At 42.0% G+C, this 20,954-nt stretch overlaps 1 protein-coding gene across 11 annotated transcripts in view; it reads left to right on the forward strand.

The window, feature by feature from the left end:
• The window catches only part of NEO1 (neogenin 1), a 360,380-nt gene that overhangs the window by 232,033 nt on the left and 107,393 nt on the right, over positions 1-20,954 (forward strand). For all 11 annotated transcript variants that reach the window (XM_033919940.1, XM_033919941.1, XM_033919937.1 and 8 more), the window contains exons 6-7: positions 4,270-4,424; positions 11,816-11,936. In XM_033919940.1, the coding sequence (XP_033775831.1) occupies positions 4,270-4,424; positions 11,816-11,936 (276 nt within the window). The remainder of the gene's footprint in view (positions 1-4,269; positions 4,425-11,815; positions 11,937-20,954) is intronic.

Genomic DNA, 20,954 nt, shown 5'->3' on the forward strand with positions numbered 1-20,954 from the left:
CAGGTAGGAAGAAGGCAATGGCGAACGAAAGAGGGGGGAGGGGGCGGTCCGCCCCGAAGAATGTGCACAGCTGGTCAGGTCCCCCGATCGACCGACAACAGGCCCGGCCGACAAACCTCCCTGCCCTGTAGCCGCGAATCTAAATTACCTCTTACAGCAGCTTCAATAATCCAGCTGCTGTAAGAAGGTAATTTAGATTCGCGGCTACAGGACAGGGAGATTTGTCCGACCGGGCCTGTTCTGTTGTCGGTCGGGTGCAAAAGCGCCACAAAGGTGGAGGCAGGGAGGGAGGAAAGGTGGAGTGGAGAAGAAAAGACGCTTAAGGGGGGAGAAGGCCGCTGAAAGCACATGTTGGAGCAGGGGATGAGAGGGAGGGAGAGAAGGGGAAATATTGGACAAGGGCAGAAGGGATGCTAAATCATAGGGTGACAGGCAGAGAGAACAACAGGAAAAAGAGTGGAAGCAATCTTGAACCCTGAGGGTGAGGGCAGAGAGAGGTGGTGAGATGATTGATCATGGGGAGAGGGACAAAAGGGAATAGAGATGGGATAGGAAGATAGTGGAAGTAAAAGGACAGGGAGATGTATGTTTTTAGATGTATCTAAATAAAAATAATAACAAAAAATTTATCTTTTTTATGTCATCTTAGCATATTTTATGCTGCAGAACGAATTATTTTTTTTTACATGTATTCCTATGGGAAAACGCGTTTCACATAACGAACGTTTCACATAACAAACTTGCTCCTGGAACCAATTAAGTTCGTTGTGTGAGGCACCACTGTACAATGTGAATGTGTCTGCCTGACTTGTAGGAATGTCATGGTAACACTAGAAATGATTTTTAGTGGGCTTCTAATCTAGCAGAGTAAGACTACCTGTTCTGTGATCACCTTCTGTGATTCTTAACAAGATCAACACTAAATCCAGCTGTAAACTTCCTAATAATCCTCATAACCACAGAAACCTGTGAAGCTGGTGTACTCATAGAATTGTGGGTTGCAATCATAGTCATTTATACAGGTTATATTGGTGTTTTCTGTAAGTCATAGCAGCTATACTGCTCTTAGGTTACTGTGCAGTTTAATACTTGGCTTGTGATGCTATCAAGTCATAGAGAATGACATGGGGACTCTTTCCCTCGGCTAACCCTCAGGAATGGGGGGAAAAAAATTGGCCGTTTACCATGGGTACAGGAACAAGGCTTTTCACCGCCCCACGGAGTGATAAATGGTCTTGTTGCTGCAGTCAAAGATCTGCCTTGAGTTGCTTCCCTTCGCGGACGTTACATTGGAAGGAGGGCCTTGACCAGAAGAAGGTCCCGGAGCAGCTCTGCGTGCGATGTTGCCTGCCTCTTTGTCCACAAAGCTTCTGAGAGACTGGTAGGCCCACCTTAGGAGGCGCAAAGGGACCGATCCAGGGGAGTCACATGATGCATGATGACTTGGGATACAGGAAAGTCGCACGTGGAAGTTGCTACACAGTTCCTGAGACGGTATGAAGAGGATCTGAATATTCTAGGGAGAATTGTCACCGGTGTCAAGACATGGGTGCATCACTGCAACCCGGAGAGCTAAAGACATGATAAAGTAAAGAAGGCTTTGGGATCAGCTGAAAAACTTCTTTGCAGGAATGCAGAAGCTAGTTGAATGATACAACAAATGCGTCGTCTTGCATGGGAACTATACGGAAAAGTGGCATGTTCAATTGCTCAGCGTTACTTCTATTAAAGCCATTAAATGTATTTGTCCTTTACTTTTTGATTTACCCTCGTATATTATTCATGCTCCTTATCTTGCATCTCTCCATTTTCCCTGTATATCTCCACATTTTCTTCATTCCTTATTTGGCTATATATTATATATTATTTTGGTTGCCTCTGCCCCACTGGATTCCATGAGACACGATGCCTTTTTCTCTCTGGGGTCTATCTTTGGAATTTGCTTCCACCATTGCCACAACTGGAGTTGTCTGCCCTTAAATTTCAAATAGCACTGAAAACTTGTTTATTTTTCCTTGGCACATGACAGCTTCACACCAGTTTCTTCCCTTTCCCCTGTTTTCACTTTCCAAGTTTCCAAGTTTATTGATTTTTAATATCCTGACCATCAAACAATTGTCTGGCCGGTTAACAATAAAATTAAAAAAAAGAATTAAATATAGTAGTTTGTGCGAAAAGATGTCTAAAGTTAAACATAAATGACAAAGACTTGACGTACTGGATTGTGAGGGCAGTAAGTGAGGAAAGGGAAAAAGTTACATTGTATAGGTGAGAAGGAGAGAGTGGGGGGGGAGGATTGAACAATGGGGAGGGGAGCGTTAAAATGATGAAAGCTTGCTAGCCGAAAGAAGAGAGAGAAGAAAGAGAAGAAAAAAAAAAAATAAATAAAATTTTTATTATTTTTTTTTTTTTTTAGGTTTGATTAAAAGCATCTCGAAATAAGAAAGTCTTTAGATTGATCTTGAATTTGACTTTCTGAGCTTTCCTATCAGTAATTCAAGCTCTGTATCTAAATTTTCTTTTGTAAACTGCTTTGTTTTCCTGGAAAAAATGTGGATATTAAAACGACATAAATATCATATGAACTTTGCTTGCTTGTTCTTTTGGATCAGCAAAAGGAAATGTTTTCATTTGGTGCACTATAATAAATGTTTATTAATCTTAAGACATGTTTGTTGCTCTTAAATGTTTTTCTGGTAATAAAAAAAAAAAGGGAATACTCTTTCAGGGAACACAGACTACAATGTTTTTAAAACTTTGAACAAACTTCATGGAGTTCATGAATAAAGTGTTTTTAGTTATAGAGCCTTGAATTTGTTTCAGAATAGAGAATGACACGGGCACAAATTTCTCCCGGTGAGCTCTGCCCCTGCCTCATCCTTATCCCTGCAAGCTCTGTCCTCATCTGCACAAGCTTTGAATACATATGATTTTAAACTGTTTTAAGGCTTGTGCAGAGGACAGAGCTTGCAGGGACGGGACGAGGATGGAGATGGATCCTACAGAGAGAGGAACAAATTTGTCCCTGTGTCATTCTCTATTTCAGAATAGGAAGAAATTATTTTTATGCATATATGCTGTAGTTAAATATACTGTATATATAATCTTCTGAAATCATTTGCGGCAGATAAGATAAGCTTGCAGTTATTGATATTTGTTCTTGTTCAAATTTAATTTTGCAAAGAAAAACTAACTGGAGTGGAAGTAGTGTTAAAACCTGCCATTGCAAGAATATGAGGGTGGTAATATAAGAAGTGGTTCCCAAACTGTATCCGTTCATAGTGCACCTAGGCTGCATTTTTCCTTTCAAGTCTACCCCTACCACCCCAATGGTGTTAAGTCTTATCTTTGCTGGCAGCTGAAGAGGTCCACTGCCCGAGGTACAAGCTCCATGCTGCCTGACCAGCAAGCAAATCAGTGGCATGCTTCAGCCACCGACATAGTCACTCCTGCACATGCTCCAAACAGACCTCTTCAGCTGGCACCGGGGCACTGTGGCACACAGTTTGGGAACCACTGATACAACAGATAATTTAGGCTATCCTGACACATAAGCATACATGTTAGACATGTTTTCACCTATTTTAATGTTTTAGAATTATGAACCTCTGTGATCTTGTATTGAGCTGGGCAGTATAGAAAGCGAAATAAACTATAAATATATAAATGTGTACTCAGACAGTGCTTGTGGGATAGTTCATCCATGCACAAGTTTCAAGTTTATTCAGTCTTCGGCACATTCCGAAAATCAATTAAAACCGCTCTGTCTGACAAATTCATCTCCTAAACAGAAGCCTCTCCACTCTCAAGGCTATTTTCTCTATCTTTCACAATGTAATTTGATATCCTCTATCTATTTCTTACGTAACCCTCACTTCTTGCCTCCTGCAATTCGCCGATTGTCCAGCCTTCTTCAAATGTGAACCGCCTAGAAGTCTCTCGACTATGGCGGTATAGAAGAATAAAGTTATTATTATTATACTGGTAAGATTAGACAAATATGCATGTGTCAAACCTGCTTTGCCTATTCTTTCCCAAGAAGGCCTATGTACTGTCTGTATAATATATAAGTAGTGTATTGTATGCCTCCATTTTATGCTTGTATACCCCTGGACAATGTATAAGAGCCTACCTGAGCACGTGAAACAGTTTTAAATGCTCAATTCTCTTACAAAATTACCCTTTACATTGTTAAAGTTTAGAATGTACATCATCAAAAATTTGTAATATTAGCTAACATTAACTATCTTTTTCTTTTTTTAATCAAAGCACCTCCTATCTTCCTGAGAGGTCCTGCTAATATTTATGCTCATGAGTCCATGGACATTGTGTTTGAATGTGAAGTAACTGGAAAACCAACTCCAACAGTGAAGTGGGTTAAAAATGGAGACATGGTGATACCAAGTGATTACTTCAAGATAGTAGTAAGCAAATTTCAATTTTATCAGTAGATGCTGTTTTACTCAAGGTTCATTACTGACATATATAAAAGTTAGAAGAAGCTTTGCTGTTGACTACCAGCAGAATTGGTTTTGTGCCAGTTAGTGATTTTGAATATAGTATCAAGGAAACTGGACAACATTTTATAAGTCTAGCTGAGTGGTCTTCACTAATTAAGTTGAGGCTGTTTTGGGTCCAGAAGGGCTAAAGGAGGGCTGACAGAGGTCTTTGCATGGTCTGGCATCTCTGCTCCCCTTCAAACTTGGAAATCTTAATTAATCCAGGCTGCCTCTAGCTTCCCCTGGAGCCTTCCCTCTGGGTCTGGCAGTAGATAGTCTGGCTTAATCGATACTAGTGATGACAGCAAGTTTGAAGAATTAAAGAAAAGTAGACAGAAATATCAGAACTATAGGAGGAGGGAAAAAGAGTCCAGCATTAGGAGCAAGACTTGCTTGAGCCTAACAGGGTTCTTCAATGCAAACCTTGCAGCCTACATTCAGTGGCAAAAAAAACAAACAAACCCACACAGAATGATGGCAGGGGTTACCCCATGGGCTGCCATGGTCTGTGGGCTTTAATTTGAAGAATACTGGTCTAGCTGGTAGAGTCGTTCATAGTTATGTAACCAAGGATCAGACCCCACCACCGTTTTCTTATTTTTCATGACAAATCCAGACAGTACAGCAGGAGAGGCAGGGGAGGAGTTCAATCATTTTTTATTCAAAAATGCAGTCCCAACAAGGATCCTAGTTTTGGGGTCCAAACGACACCTTCCTCAGGGGACACTGAACTGACGCTGAAACTATATTGCGCACTTGAAAGTGACATAGAACGTTCAAGCAAAATCGCCGAAACGAGGATCCTTGTTGGGACTGTATTTTTGAATAAAGACTGATTTCCTTGTCTGTTTGGACTCCTCCCCTGCCTCTCCTGCTGTACTGTTTGCATTTTTGAGGCGAGGTGTTTCTTCTATCTTTTCGCTCATTTGACAAATCCAAACAGAGACTTTTCAGAAATATATTTAGTGCCACTGTTTAAAATAGTGCAGTATCACTAGGAAGTTTGCACATACAATAATCCTGGGGAAATTCTGAGCAAATGCACATTGTAGAATTTTCACATAATTTCCCTTGTCCTGTGTAGAATGTCTCTCAAGGCAGCAAGGAGGAGCCCAGGTTGAAACCCTGCGGGTGATTTGGCCTTCCCAAACTTTTTGGCTTTTCCACTATGCAGTGAACATAGTACTGAAGTACTCTGCTGTTCTCCCAAAACTGAGAATAGCACAGGAGCTCAAGAACTATGTTCATCACATAATGGAAAAACCGTACAGTGCAGAAAGACCGTAGTAAGAGCCAGGGAGAGAGGCTATTGTCCAAAAACAATAGTGTCAGGATAGTTGCTAGGAAAGGTACTTCTGGGGGATCAAGGGGCTAAGGAAATATAGGAGAATAAGCAGTGGCTAGAGATGTACATGTGTGGTGAGGAAAGAGCCCCAGGCACAGTAGAGAGAAAGAAAACATGTAGAAAAGGAGATGAGGGGTATCGGATGTGTTTAAGGATGAAGAGGAACTGCACACAACAGAATGGAGCAGGTCATGTATGGAAGGGTAGATGAGATGTAGCAGTAGAGTATGTATGAGGGGTGGGGAAGAGCTGGGGACAACAGAGGATTAATGTGACCTATGAAAGAGAAGATGAGCTGGGGGAGACATAATATGTGTGTGAGGAATAATATAGGATAAGGGGACATCTCTGGAAGGGAAAAAGTTGGTACAGATGGGGATATGGGATGTGGGGGGAGAGATGGGGAGAACAAGAGTTTAAGGGGGCATATAGAAACATGATGGCAGATAAAGGCCAAAAGGCCCATCCAGTCTGCCCATCTGCAGTAACCATGATCTCTTCCTCCCTCTAAGACAGGAGTAGGGAATTCCGGTCCTCGAGAGCCGTATTCCAGTCGGGTTTTCAGGATTTCCCCAATGAATATGCATGAGATCTATTTGCATGCACTGCTTTCAATGCATATTCATTGGGGAAATCCTGAAAACCCGACTGGAATACGGCTCTCGAGGACCGGAGTTCCCTAACCCTGCTCTAGGAGATCCCATGATTTCTTGAATTCAGACAGTCTCTGTCTCCACTACTACTTCCAGGAGACTGTACCACGCATCTACCATCCATTCTGTAAAAAAAAACATTTCCTTAGATTACTCCTGAGCCTATCACCTCTTAATTTCATCCTATGCCCTCTCATTCCAGAGCTTCCTTTCAAATGAAAGAGACTCGACTCATGCACATATACATCACGTAGGTATTTAAACATCTCTATCATATCTCCCCTCTCCCGCCTTTCCTCCAAATTATACATATTGAGATCTTTAAGTCTGTCCCTATATGCCTTATGATGAAGACCACACACCATTTTAGTAACCTTCCTCTAGACAGACTCCATCCTTTTTATACTTTTTTGAAGTTGTGGTCTCTAGAATTGCACACACTATTCTAAATGAGGTCTCACCAGAGTCGTATATAGGGGCATCAATACTTCCTCTGTCCTAGTGGCCATACCTCTCCCTAAGCACCCTAGCATGCTTCTAGCTTTCGCAGTCACCTTTTCAACCTGTTTGGTCACCTTAAGATTATAATGTACAATCACCCAAGTCCCTCTCTTCTATCATGCATATAAGTCCTTCACCCCCTAAACTACCTTTCCCTCAGGTTTTTTCAGCCCAAATTCTTGACCTTGCATTGTTTAGCTTTAAATTTTATCTTTCAAATTTCAGACCATTCATCAAGCTTCACTAGGTCTTTCTTCATGTTGTTCACACCATCAGGGAGTTTCTACTCTATTGAAGATTTTGGTATCCGCAAAAAAGCAAATCTTACCCGACAATCTCTTATAAAAATGTTAAAAAGAATAAGCCCAAGAACAGAACCTTGAGGCACACCACTGGTAGCATCTCGTTTCGCAATAATCCAGATGAGGTTGCACCATGAAGCGATACAGGGGCATTATAACATTCTTAGACTTGTTAACCATCCTATTTAAAATAATTCCTAGCATCTTGTTTGCTTTTTTGGCCACCACCGCACATTGGGCGGAAGGCTTCATATTATTGTCTACGATGATACCCAGATTCTTTTCTTGGGCGCTAATCCCCAAGGTGGACCCTAACATCCAGTAACTGTGATTCAGGTTATTCTTCCCAATGTGTATAACTTTGCATTTGTCTACATTAAATTTCATCTGCCTTTTGGACGCCCAGTCTTCCAATTTCCTAAAGTCTACCTGCAATTTTTCACAATCCGCATGTGTTTTAACAACTTTGAACAGTTTAGTGTCATCTGCAAATTTTATCACCTCACTCATCATTCCAATCTCCAACAGCACAGGTTCCAGTACAGACCTCTGTGGCACTTCACTGTTTACTCTCCTCCATTGAGAAAAATGACCATTTAACCCTACCCTCTATTTTCTATCTGATAACAAATTCCTAATTCACAACTGAACTTTGTCAACTATCCCATGACACTTTAATTTTCTCAGGAGCCTCTTGTGAGGAACTTTATCAAAAGCTTTCTGGAAATCTAGATACACTATATCAACCGTTTCACCTTTATCCACATGTTTATTCACACCTTCAAAGAAGTCAAGCAAATTTGTTAGGCAAGATCTCCCTCGGCTGAACCCATGCTGACTCCGTCTCATTAAATCATGTTTGTCTATGTGTTCCACAATTTTATTTTTTATAATTGTTTCTACCATTTTGCTAATACCAGTAGATCATGTCTTAATTACGATAGATGTGGAGCAAAACACAAAACACTCCTGAAATCCTAAGGCACCAAAACAAAAAATAAAGACGAAATGTTTTAAATCATATTATATTTAGTGATTCCAAAGGAACTTACTACAACTTCTTATAAATTAAGGAATAATAAGTATATGAACCAGTCCAGACACCTACATGGGAAATGTAGCAAGTAAATCACCTTAGTGCGTCAGGTGTGTGAAGGGAAGTGTATACGGAAAAGGTGAAGGTAACATCATATTCTACCTGGTCAAACCTATGCAATAGTGAGCATAAAAAACCCCCAAAAAACTGTAAAGGGATTGCATGAGGGCAAGGAAAAAAGTTAAATAAATAATGTTTCAAGTTATTTAAACTGTGTGCTGCATGGCAAATGAAATAAAATAAGTAACCCCTTTGCAACATGCTGAGCTGCAGTAGGTTACCAAATTGAAATAATTAAAAGGAATTACTCTATAATGACAGAACAGAAACAAGAAAAAAGGGGTCTAAAAAGAAAAGATAAATTGAATACATTGCGACATTGAGAAAATGGTGGAGATTTGATGATAAAGCCACCACTGACACAGAGCGCTTAAGGACAGCCATAAATCCTGTTGAAATGCAAACCAGAACATAGATTTTTGTGCCCATCTTCTGAAAGCCACTATATTTAAAATGTTTCTGCTGTGGAAATACTCCATTTACAGGAAATTTGTTACTACAGAGCATGTAGAATATGTGCTGAGGATTGAATGTAAAATAACAACTTACAAATGAGATGTGATGCCGATCATTGACATTTTATTCCTCCGGTTGAAAAACACCATTCATCCATGATTTCTACAAAAAAAAAAAGAGCACACAGACTGTGACATCATTTGGTATGTTGTCAAAAGCATAAACACCAGCTACGAAGCTATGCATTCTATGAGCTCTGAATCCTAAGGAGAACATAATATGTGAAAAGAGGAAGACCACAGTATAAATTTATATAGCTGAGTAGTTATCCCTGTAAATGTATGGTCTTAATCAGAATTCCTATATTTTCTATGAACCCTCTCAGTTACAGTTTTTCTTTGAAGGGAAAGGAGTCACAGGCCTGGATTCTATAGGATGCTCAGTCTCGAAAGCCGCCAAAGCGGCTTTTGAGAATTGCACATGGGTGTCCTGTATAGAAATGTGTCTTTTCTATTGGACAGACGCATAACCCCGCCTTTACCCCCTTGGTGCTGGTTAGAGAATTGCGTTGCTGCTGAGCTGATCACAGCAAGGGAATCTCCCTGCTGTGATTAGCTCAGCGGTTGCTTCAGGGAACCCGTACCCCCACTAAGTCGACTGGCAGGAGGAATGCCCACTCCCTCCTGCCAGAACACCCGAGGTCCTCCATCCTCAAATGTCCATGGCAGGAAGAGTGACAAATTCCTCCTGCTGCTACCACTCTGATATATCCCCCGGCAGGAGGGATGCCCAAAACCTCCTGCCAAAACCCTCCCACTCCCTAAAACATCTCCCGGCAGGATGGATACCCAGTTCCTCCTGCCGGAACCCGTCTTCCTGAAGATCACTGGCAGGAGGGATCATCCTCCCCCACCCCCCACCTAAGATCATCGGCAGGCCCCCCTGCTGGAACCCCCATCCCAAGCCTAGCCGGACCCCACCAATACCTATTCTCGTTGGCCAGCCGGAGGGATGCTTACTCCCTCCAGCCGGCAGGCCCATCTCCAAAGAATGGCGGGCCTTCCCCTTTCCGATGCATCTGGCCCTGATTGGCTTGGATGCCTAAGGCCCCTCGTAGGGGGTGTCCGAGCCAATCAGAGCCTTTTGCCCCTTCCTGGTGCATCTGGGGAGGGGTTTGTGGCTCTGATTGGCCCAGGTTGTATAAGGCCTCTCCCATGGGAGGGGCCTTAAACAACTTGGGCCAATCAGAGCTTCAGATGCATCCCCGTATGCACCAGGGAGGGGAAGGCCCATTTTGGACAATGCAGGTCAACTTGGAGGAGGGAATCTGTGTCTCTCAGGTCATCTACTTAAAGATAAGGGGGAGGGGGGGTGTCTGAGGCGGGGGAGGTGTTGTATGGTGTGGTGGTGGTCACTTGGCAGCGGAAGAGAATTGGCAACTCTCTTGCTGCAAGGGGGGGAGTGTGGCCGGGCGGCAGCAGGCATTTCTTGACCCTGGCAGTGGGAGAGAGTGGGCATTTCTCCTGCTGTAGGGGGTGTGCACAGCTGGGCGGCAGCAGGTGTTTCAAGGCAGTGAGAGAGCGTGGGCATCTCTCCTATTGCAGGGGAGGGGGCGCACATGCAAATTTAGCGAATCTTTGCTGCTGTCCGCCAACCTCATTTGCATGTGTGATTTTTTTGAGAATGTCTCGCTTTTTTTCAATTCATTATCAAAACGGCTGCGTTAGCAGACCTTTGCTTTTTAACACATTTTTTTTTTGAGTATCCTGGTGGGATACCTCAGCATGTCCTGTAGTAATCCTTTTAAAGTTGTGATAAGCACTCGCTAGTGCTTACCGCAGCTTAGTAAAAGCCCACAACGTGTAAATGTTTTATTTACTTTTTTCTTTGCCCAGATCCAGTCACTTCACAATTTTTTTTATGCTCAATAAATTGCATAGGTTTTGCAAGGTACAATAACAATATGAGTTTTCCTTTTCCACATATAACTCTTATTATCACTCTATTTCCTTGACACTCCCAACACACTGTAAAATGATTTGATATAATTACTACATTTCACACACACTTCACATGTAGGTACCTGGATCGGTTTAAATATTTTACAATTACATAATTTATACGGAGATGTTCTTGTAAGCTACTGTTGGAATCACTAAATGTAATTGAATTCTTTGTTTTTACTTTTAGTTTTGCAGCCTTAGGATGTTAGGATGAACAGTATATCAAGTGTCTATTAAACCTGAAACTTGTATGGTCTACTTTTGTTAGCATTTAATGTGAATGTAATAAAAGATTTGCAATAATTACATTTTTTTCAGGTTTTTGGTGGTGTTAATTTTTTTTAAATCTTTGATTTTAAGCTTAAGTATATTTGTTGATGTGCATATTGATCTATTACTCCATATTTGGTAACATTTGTAGTTTGTTGCCATCTCATTCATGTAGATTTAGTTTATTGTTTTTATCCTTTATATATTTAGTCGTCCCCCCTTTTACAAAACTATGAGCGTCAGGAGCAGTACAGAGCATTCAGCGCACCAGCCTGCGCTAAAATCCGCTTCCACGGTTTTGTAAAAGGGAGGATTAAATATTTATTAATAATGTTTTTAGTTCCTAACAGTCTGTGGACTCCTGATAACAAGCAGTAACGTTGAAACCAGAGCCATGTCGAGTCCTTCAGAAGTTTGTGTGTTGAAATTCTAGCACAATAAAGGTTGACTTGTTTTATCTGGTTTCCAATCCTTTTTGGTAATCCCTTTGGACTTTTTTTTAAATTTTGTTTTACTGTATCTGTCTGATAAGTCGCCTCTGTCCTACATTGCTGTTATATAATATGGATAAGTATCATATACCTATTCTCCGTGTCACACATCATCTTGTTGTAATGTTTCACCATTCAGAGAGAGCATAACCTACAGGTTCTGGGACTGGTGAAATCCGATGAGGGATTCTATCAATGCATTGCTGAAAATGATGTTGGGAACACTCAGGCTGGAGCACAGCTGATAATCCTAGAGCATGGTAAGGCTAAACTGGATCTTTTGGGTGGGGCATGCTACAGCAGTACAATAATACAAAATAGTTTTTTAGCTAAAGTTCTGGTAAGCAATTTTCTCTTCCAAAGCACACTAATTCTTTCTATTTAATGGCAGTAGCAAAAACTCACCAAGAATATACAGTCCTCAAGATTGTCACCTTCAAAAGGATGATGTTTTCATATTATAGTACTGATGAAAACTTAAATCTTTACAGTTGTCTTTTCCACCTGTATAATTAATAAATGTGGGGTTTTTTTTAAAACATTTAAAATCAATAGTTATTCCACAGGACACATCATTTCTATTTTATTGTGCAGTAAAACAATCGTACTTACCTTGAAAAACCAGTGATTTCATTTAAAGAAATAGATTCATTCCATTTCTGGTTCTGTCAGCAATGGACTCAAATCTTCCTAAAACAATAAAAGGAGCATATAAATATTTTGCAAGGTGAAATTGTTTTACCTGTTGATTTCTTTTCCTTGAGTCCTGCTAGACCAGGCCAGACAACTGGGTTAAGTCTCTCTACCAACAGATGGAAGTAACGTATTTTCACGCATATAATGCGCGCGCTATGCAAGATTTTACAAACACGGAATAACCATGCGCGTTATATCCGTGAGTGCGTTATACATTTTTTTTTTTACATTGCCACTCTGTCGCTAGAGAAGGGAAGAGGCAGCCACGTCAGCCAACCAGGCAGGCAGCCTCGCGTGCCACTCTGCTGCTACGGAGGCAGCTGAAGACAGCGAGTCCTACTTCCCACACGAACATCATCTTCCCCGCGGGCCGGACACAAGCAGCATCCTTCGGAACCGGAAGCCGCTGAGAGTCCCGGCATGGCGGCCTTGACAAGAGAGTTAGCAGCTACGGCAAGGCAACAGTGGCAGCAGCGGCTAGTTCCAGCCTCCCGCTCTCCTCCCTCCCTTCCCCCAGGGCAGCGCTGGGCGGCACATTCGTGCTTCAGCCGCCTCGCCGCTCCTCTGACTCCCTTCGCCTAAGGCCCCCGCAGCAGGCAGGACATGGAGGAACAGTCCTGTCAAGCTGCACTGGAGAAACTAAAATAAGGTACAGGGGAGGCGCGCGGTATACGCGTGTGCGCGCTGGAGAAAATTTTTTTACATAAATGCTTTGTTCCCGCGCGCTATACCCGTGTGCGCGTTTTACACGTGTGCGTGTTATATGCGTGAAAATACGGTAAAGATATATTGTTACCTATATGAGGGCTGGTGCAACCTGGATTTCTCCGGTATGCAGAGGTAGAGGAGAGTCCTGAGTCCTGCCATCTCCACACACCATGAAATGGTTCTTGCTTCTGAGTCTTGGCTCCCTGAGGGATCCCCTCCCAGAATGTCTGCATGAATGAACTGGCCTCTGTCTTTATACCTAACCCTGCTCCATGAAGGACAGGCCTTTTGGTAGTGATAATTTTCTGGAAGTTGTGGTGACCTGGCCTCCCTCATATCCTCTCCAAACATCCCCTAATTGGAAGCATATTTAGATGTAATTTGGAAATTGTGTGAGACACCCACAGTGCTAGAGCCACTGTTTGTCTACCACCACTGAGGGCACTGGTCAGGAGGAGACTTGGACCAGATAGCAAAAAACATCCACAAAGAAGGTCACCACACTTTTTGGGGGGAGTCTGGGAGCTGTTGCACTTATTGGAGTAGAACATATTGGAGTAGAGCATGGGCTACATAGCCCTCACGGAGCACTACCTAGACTCTTAAGTGCTCTAGAGGTGAAAGTTGCTTTAGTAGGTATTCTACCTTCCTATCATGAATGTCTTTCAAGGCTGTGCCCCCTTTTATTGGAATCATTGTCATCTTGGTCACTGCCATGACCAGGGCATTTACTATTGGCTTCCAGAACAACCTCTTTCTAACTCCCCTTCAGGGAACGATAGAGCCTTCCAAGAAACCTGGACTTCTGAAGGGATTAGAGAGTTTTCCTCCTCCAGGGACAGATCCCTGAAGGACAATTAATTGTCTCTTCTGCTGATTCCCAAGGAACTTCTGGAGTGGTCAGCTGTGGTTGAAATGCCTTACATACTAGCCCATAACTTGCGTTCATTGAACTCTAAGGCCCAGATTCTGTATAGGACGCCCGGGAGTGGTGTCCTATACAGAATTGGGCCTACACTAACCCTGATTCTGTAACCGGCGTCCATGTTACAGATGCCGGTTACAGAATTGGGTTAGAGTAGATGCGGCCGCTACACTTATCGTGGCCACAGCCGCCTATCCCCCCACCGACCCCCCGATCGCCGGCAGGAGGGTACCTAACCCCTCCTGCTGGAACGCCGCCCACCCAACACCCCCGATTGCCGGCAGGAGAGTTCCCCCCTCCTTCGGACCCCCCCCCCCCCGCTAACGCCCCCACGCTGTTTACTACAGCTCTACTTGATAGTAGAGACCATAGATTTTCTAATTATATCTTTGAAGAAACAGATACATCCTAAGTGAATATATATATAAATTTTGGTTCACTCTGTGTTGTATGAAATTATGTTGACTGCATGTCAGTCTTTAGCCACTGAACATTTAAAGATAGTGAATTTGTCACTGCCTTTGAAAACTGTCTGAAAGTCAACAAATGAATTAGTCCTTATTCAATTTCAAAAACTTAAATCATCTTATTTTTGTCAGATTCAATATGCTAATATTAAAAATGCATGAGGTAAATATTCAGGGGAATGTAATATAGTGTCCTGGGAGTGAGGGTGAATAAGATGGAAACAGCTTTTCTTATTTGCATTATAATGCCTTGGGGAAAATGCACAATCTTCATCAGCTTTGTTGCTTGTATATAAATAGTGCTGTTATTCTGATACATTCCTGCTCAAGAATATCAGCATTCCTATGTATATAGACAACATATCAGTTTGTCCTTCAGCAGGTCTTAGCAGGGAAAGATCGATCAACTTGTCCTTTTATTCTGTAACATGATCCGGATTTTATGAACATTTTCTGATTCTCAAACATTGCGTCATGGGAAAAAAGTTTGGATCTTTTCTGATGTCACAAGGAACACACAAGAGCGGAGAAAATTGTTTTTAGCGATGATATCTGAGACATTAACTCTTGGAGCAGCATTCCTGTTGGCTTATCCATGCAAATGTTTGTTTAAGTATTTAGGAGTGAAATATGTCTTTTTTTTTTTTTTTTTTAATGTCATAGCAACTCTGATCTTTCCTGGATTTGAAGAAAATGGCAGCCGGGAAAATTTAGTAAGATCTTTTTGAGATAGTCATAAAGAAAGAAAAAGGGCCTAGAAAAACTGTTAAGCCTTTTCCTAATGAAATTTGCTTTGAGTTACTCTTCTCTCTATTGTGCTCTCCTCCTCTATATTGTGGTCTAAGAAAGATTTAAGCTGTTTTGCTTTATTGGTTAAATGTTTTGATTTTCCTGTAATATTTTCTATCTATTTTGCCTGAACAACAGATCTCTTGTAAAATTATGTTAAAATTGCAATAAAAGAAAAAAAAATATTTCCTCCTATTGGTTTTAAAAGTATTTTCCTGTAACTTCAAGTGTCCCCTAGTCTTTGTAATTTTTGGTGGAGTGAAAAATCGATCCACTTGTACCCGTTCTACTCCACTCAGGATTTTGTAGACTTCAATCATATCTCCCCTCATCTGTCTCTTTTCCAAGCTGAAGAGCTCTAACTTTTTAGTCTTTTCTCATGTGAGAGGAGTTCCATCCCCTTTATCATCTTGGTCATTCTTCTTTGAACCTTTTTTAGTGCTGCTATATCTTTCTTGAGATAAGGAAACCAGAACTGAATGCAGGTGAGGTCGCACCATGGAGTGATACAGAGACATTATAACATTCTTAGTCTTCTTAACCATCCCTTTATTTAATAATTCCTAGCATCTTGCTTGCTTTATTGACCGCCACACATTGGGCGGAAAGTTTCATTGTACTGTCTACAATGACACCCAGATCCTTTTCTTGGGCGCTAACCCCCAAGGTGGACCCTAGCATCTGGTAACTGTGATTCGGATTATTCTTCCCAATGTGCTTCACTTTCCATTTGTCCACATTAAATTTCTTCTGCCACTTGGACACCCAGTCTTCCAATTTCCTAAGGTTTGCCTGCAATTTTTCACAATCTGCATGTGTTTTAACAACTTTGAACAGTTTAGTGTCATCTGCAAATTTAATCACCTCATTCGGCGTTCCAATTTCCAGATCATTTATAAATAAGTTAAATAGCACCGGTCCCAATACAGATCCCTGTGGCACTCTACTGTTTACTCTCCTCCATTGAGAAAATGACCATTTAACCCTACCCTCTGTTTTCTACCCGATAACCAATTCCTAATCCACAACTAAACTTTGCCAACTATCCCATGACTATTTAATTTTCTCAGGAGCCTCTCATGAGGAACTTTGTGAAAAGATTTTTGAAAATCTAGATTTACTATATCATCTGGCTCACTTTTAGATGTATCACATTTAGAAATATGGACCTAGATATTATATCTTCTTCTAGGTTAGTGAATAAATAAATGAGGAAGCCTCAGCCCCACCACTCCACCGCTGTAGCTTTTCTAACTGCGGGAAGAATTACGTGGTGCCATTCATCATTGGCTGTTCCGCATTCATATGTTCTTCTATATGAATAACTTTTATAAATTTTTAATAGTTTTTGTATAAATAACCTTAAATATTTTGTGTTGACTCCTTTAAAATTTATATGCATTTATCTTTGCATCCGCCAAAACCTGGGAGTCAGACCTGACATGTTTCGCATTGATACTCTTTATCAAGAGTCTCCCTGCATGTTAAAGAAAAGGAAGCCATTACGTTCTCGTTCAAATACTGCTCCCTCCCCTCCATATATTTATCAGTTAACTATTTCACAAAGTAATACTAAATTATCTTACTGAGGTTGCTGCTGCCATCCGACTCTAGGTTCCGTTTTTAAGAGAAAAATGGCAGCGGCGTTCTACCCCGATGTTTAAATAATCCTCTTATCCCTTGTCACCAATTGTTACCTCCCCCTGTTTCTCATTGGCCCAATTGTCAACCAATCGATGAAGCCCACTCCAGCTCGCCGTTAAACCCTCGTGGTTCCACTGTATTTAGCATAAAGATGTATCTCTGTTCTATCTCATTGAGTCTCCTATAATCTTTCCCACCATCCCTCCCAACTACTCTTTCTATGACCCGCCATTTGATCTCCTCTACCTTATGGTTACATGCTACCCAGTGATCCTCCCGCTTCAACGTCTCTAAAAAGGTACGGGGGGGAGGGTTTGGAGGGTTAGAGTGGGGTTTCAGGGGACCTCTAGTGGCAGGAGGGAGTAGGCATCCCTCCTCCTTTTTTGGGGGAGGGGGTTAAGGGATGTTTTAGGGGCGCCTGGCGCGAAGGTGGGCTTTGGTAGCAGGAGGGAGTAGGCATTCCTCCTGCTGTTTTACTGCTCTATGTGTGTGGGGGGGGGGGTTAGCATAGCAGGAGGGAGTGAGCATCTCTCCTACCAATTTTCTTTCATCGGGGGTGGGTGGGTGGGTGTTCGGCATGGCAGGAGGAAGTGGGCATTCCTCCTGTTGTTTTGCTGCTGTGGGGGAGGCAGGTTCACCATGGCAGGGGGGAGTGTGCATACCACCTGCCAATTTTCTTTTTGGGGGGGGGAGAGGGTTTCAGCATTACAAGAAGAGGTGGGCATTCCTCCTGCCATTTATTGTGGGGTGGGGTGGGGGCAGTTTGTGGTGCCAGTTCGTCAGGAAGAGCCATCATCGGTGGGGGTTTCTTTTTTTTTTTTTTCTTTCTTTCATTTAATGGGATAGATATTGTGCATGTGTAACACACACATCATCTGTGCCTATGTAATACATGATAATTGGCGGGAAACAAGATTCTATGTATGTCATATGGAAACTGCATAGTTGTATGTGGTATCTAATCTAATCTAATCCTTAGGTTTGTATACCGCATCATCTCCACGTTCGTAGAGCTCGACGCGGTTTACAGTAGGAGAAATAGGAAGGAACTACAACAGAGGGTTAGAGGTAGAAGTGTGAAGAAAATTTAGAGGACTTGGGATGCCAAGATATAAGAGTTTCCTTGATTCCTAAGTCGGAGGGAGACTTACATTTTTTGAGAAAAGCCAGGTTTTCAGATGTTTGTGGAAAACTTGGAGAGAGCTCAAGTTCCAAAGAGGGGAGTTAAGGTTGTTCCAGAGCTCAGTGATTTTGAAGTGGAGGGAGGTCCCTAGCTTTCCTGTGTGGGAAATGCCTTTTAGCGAGGGGAAGGATAGTTTTAATTTGTGGGAGGATCTGGTGGTATTAGGGTTTGAAGAATTCCAAGAAAGAGGGATAAAGGGAGGGAGGATACCATATAGGATTTTGAAAGTTAAACAGGCGCATTTATAGTGGACCCTGGCGAATAAAAATTTAAAAAAATTTCCTACCCCAAACAGTTGAGTGGCAGGAGGCTGTTTTTGGGGCTTCCCCTACCTCTCAGTTGTTTGGGCTTTTCCCTGCCAGCTCTGCCCATGTGTGTGAGTTGCTCTCATAGCGATCATCGGATGGCAGAGTTGGGGATTACGCCGAACATCCATATAAATCATTTGCATTCAAACTTTTTAGTGCTTCAATAGCTCTTTCTGAATCGACCAAAAAATTGGATCATGCAGACCCACATGGTCTTACCGATCCTCTTAGTGCATCTAGGCCAGAGTATTGAAAAACTCTAGCCTAATAAATTCTAGACAAAAGAAAGATGGGCTATGAACTAAAGTGTGAAATCAAACAGGAAAAGTGAAAAAATGTAGCTTTCATGAATGGGCCACAGTATGCTGCGACTGTTCTTGGTATTTCAAAGACACTAATGATATCAAGGAGCTATTATGTTCGAGTGTAAGCTTTAGAAAATTGGTGATGATAGATGAAGTGGCTGATAGATGAAGTGGCTGTCAAAGTGAGCAGATTGATTTCAGATAAGTCCTTTTCTTGCTGTGTATGGCTTTATAGTTCATATTTCTTTGTTTGAATTTATTCACATATGAAACTCCTAAAGTGGTATTTCTTTCTTTTGATTGCAAATGCACTGTTGTATGTTGACATTAATAATTGACTCCTTTTTGACATTTCTGCAGTTGGGCTTAGAGAAGCGTCTCACGCTGGGTTTGCTGAAGGTTCAAGTGGCAGTTTTGGCCTGCTTCAGGGTTTCAAGTACAACAGATGTCTTTGGCGGCTCATCCAGACGTCATCCAGTTCATGAAGGGGGTGAGCTGCCTTTGACCTCCTCTCAGGCTGATTGTCCGGACTTGAGTCTCAATTTGGTGCTTTGCACCATACAGAAGTCTATCTTTGCGCATTTGAGGAAAGCTACAGTCAAGGATCTGACTCTGAAGACACTCTTCCTAGTGGCAATTTCATCTGCTCATAGGATTTTGTAGCTCCAGGCTTTGTCTTGCTGAGACCCGTTCCTACACTTTACAGAAGCTAGGATGGTTCCCTCCTTTCTTCCCAAGTTTCACCATAGCACCTTAATCGTTTGGAGCTGTCCTATTTTTGGCAGAAGGATTCCAGTAACCATTTTGAGAACCTGCAGTTACTGAATGTCCGTCAAGTGCTTCTTAGATACTTGGAGGTTTGCATTGAGTTTCGTAGGTCAGATTGGTTGTTCGTTCGATGGGTGGTCAACAGTGGAGGTTGGGGGCATCTAAATCCTTGCTGGTGAGGTGGTTGAAGGAGTCAGTCACCTCATCTTATTTGCTGTAATGGAAGCAGCCTCCGGGTTTTGAGGGCCTATTCGACCAGACGTCTTGTGGCGTCCTGGACAGAGGCAGCTTTTTGGCACTGGCAAATATTTGCTGGGTAGCCACATGGTCTTCTCTCCATTCTTTTGTCAAGCATTACTGGGTTGATGTAGTGTGCTCAAATGCCAAGATTGGTGCGTCAGTGTTTAAGGCTGCAGCTCTAGTTTCCTTCCCCCTGGTCTGGAATAGTGGGAAAGAACGCCTTGGAAGGATAAATTAAGTCTTACCTGATCATTTTCTTTCCATTAGTCCTTCACATTATTCTAGAGGCCTCCCTTTTTTGGTTCTGTGGTTGGAGCTGCAGTTCGGCCGCACTGTGGATCCTCAAACATTCTAGGAATATGGCTCTGACTGCTCTTGTGGCCAAGCAAACTATAATAGAGATTTGAAAGGACAAATTTTTCAGAGTTGAGGAAGGTTGATGGGGTAGCTAAACTCTTGTTTTCTTTCTTTCCCTCTGCTTCTGTACATTAATGCTGAGGAGCTGAGGGTTGGTTAGGACTTATATCTTTCAGCTCTTCATGTGTGTACTATATACACCTGCTAGTCGATGGACATAACTATCCCATTGGTCTGGAATAATGTGAAGGACTAATGGAAAGAAAATTATCAGGTAAGACCTAATTTTTCCATGTATAAAATTAGTATATAGTGACTTATGCTTTTATGCCAAGCCCTAATAAGATGACCCATGTCAGTGCAAAAATCCTTTTAGTATGGATATGGTAATCTGCTACAAACAAGAAATTAAAAAGTTTCATATATAATTATAATAGTTATAAAAGGGGTTGGCAGTGTGTTTGGATCTCCTGGCCATTGGGACTAGTTAGCCTTGGGCATCTGATAGAGGTGACATGCTTGGGAAGAGGGTAAAACAACTTTGTATCCTCTGTTGACCAGTGGGAGAGTATCTGAAAGGAGGATCTACATCAGGGTTTTCAACTTACAGCTCATGAGCTAGAATCTGGCTTGCCAAGTGCTGCTATCCAGTCTGCATCTGACTGACTTCAACTGTATCCAAATCAGCCAACTCTGGCTTCTGCACTGTGACTCTGACTCTCTTCAAGCTTGAGTCATGCAGTTCAAGAAGTTCGGGAACACTAGCAGTTTCAAGTCTTATCAGACAAAACAAACTAAAATGAATGAGAGAAATTTGAAATAAAATTTAAAGCTGATGCCTTAACACAGACTGAACAGATGTATGTAAAAATTAGAACCGTAAATTAA

Source organism: Geotrypetes seraphini, chromosome 14 (assembly GCF_902459505.1).
Source record: "Geotrypetes seraphini chromosome 14, aGeoSer1.1, whole genome shotgun sequence".
NCBI lineage: Eukaryota > Metazoa > Chordata > Amphibia > Gymnophiona > Dermophiidae > Geotrypetes > Geotrypetes seraphini.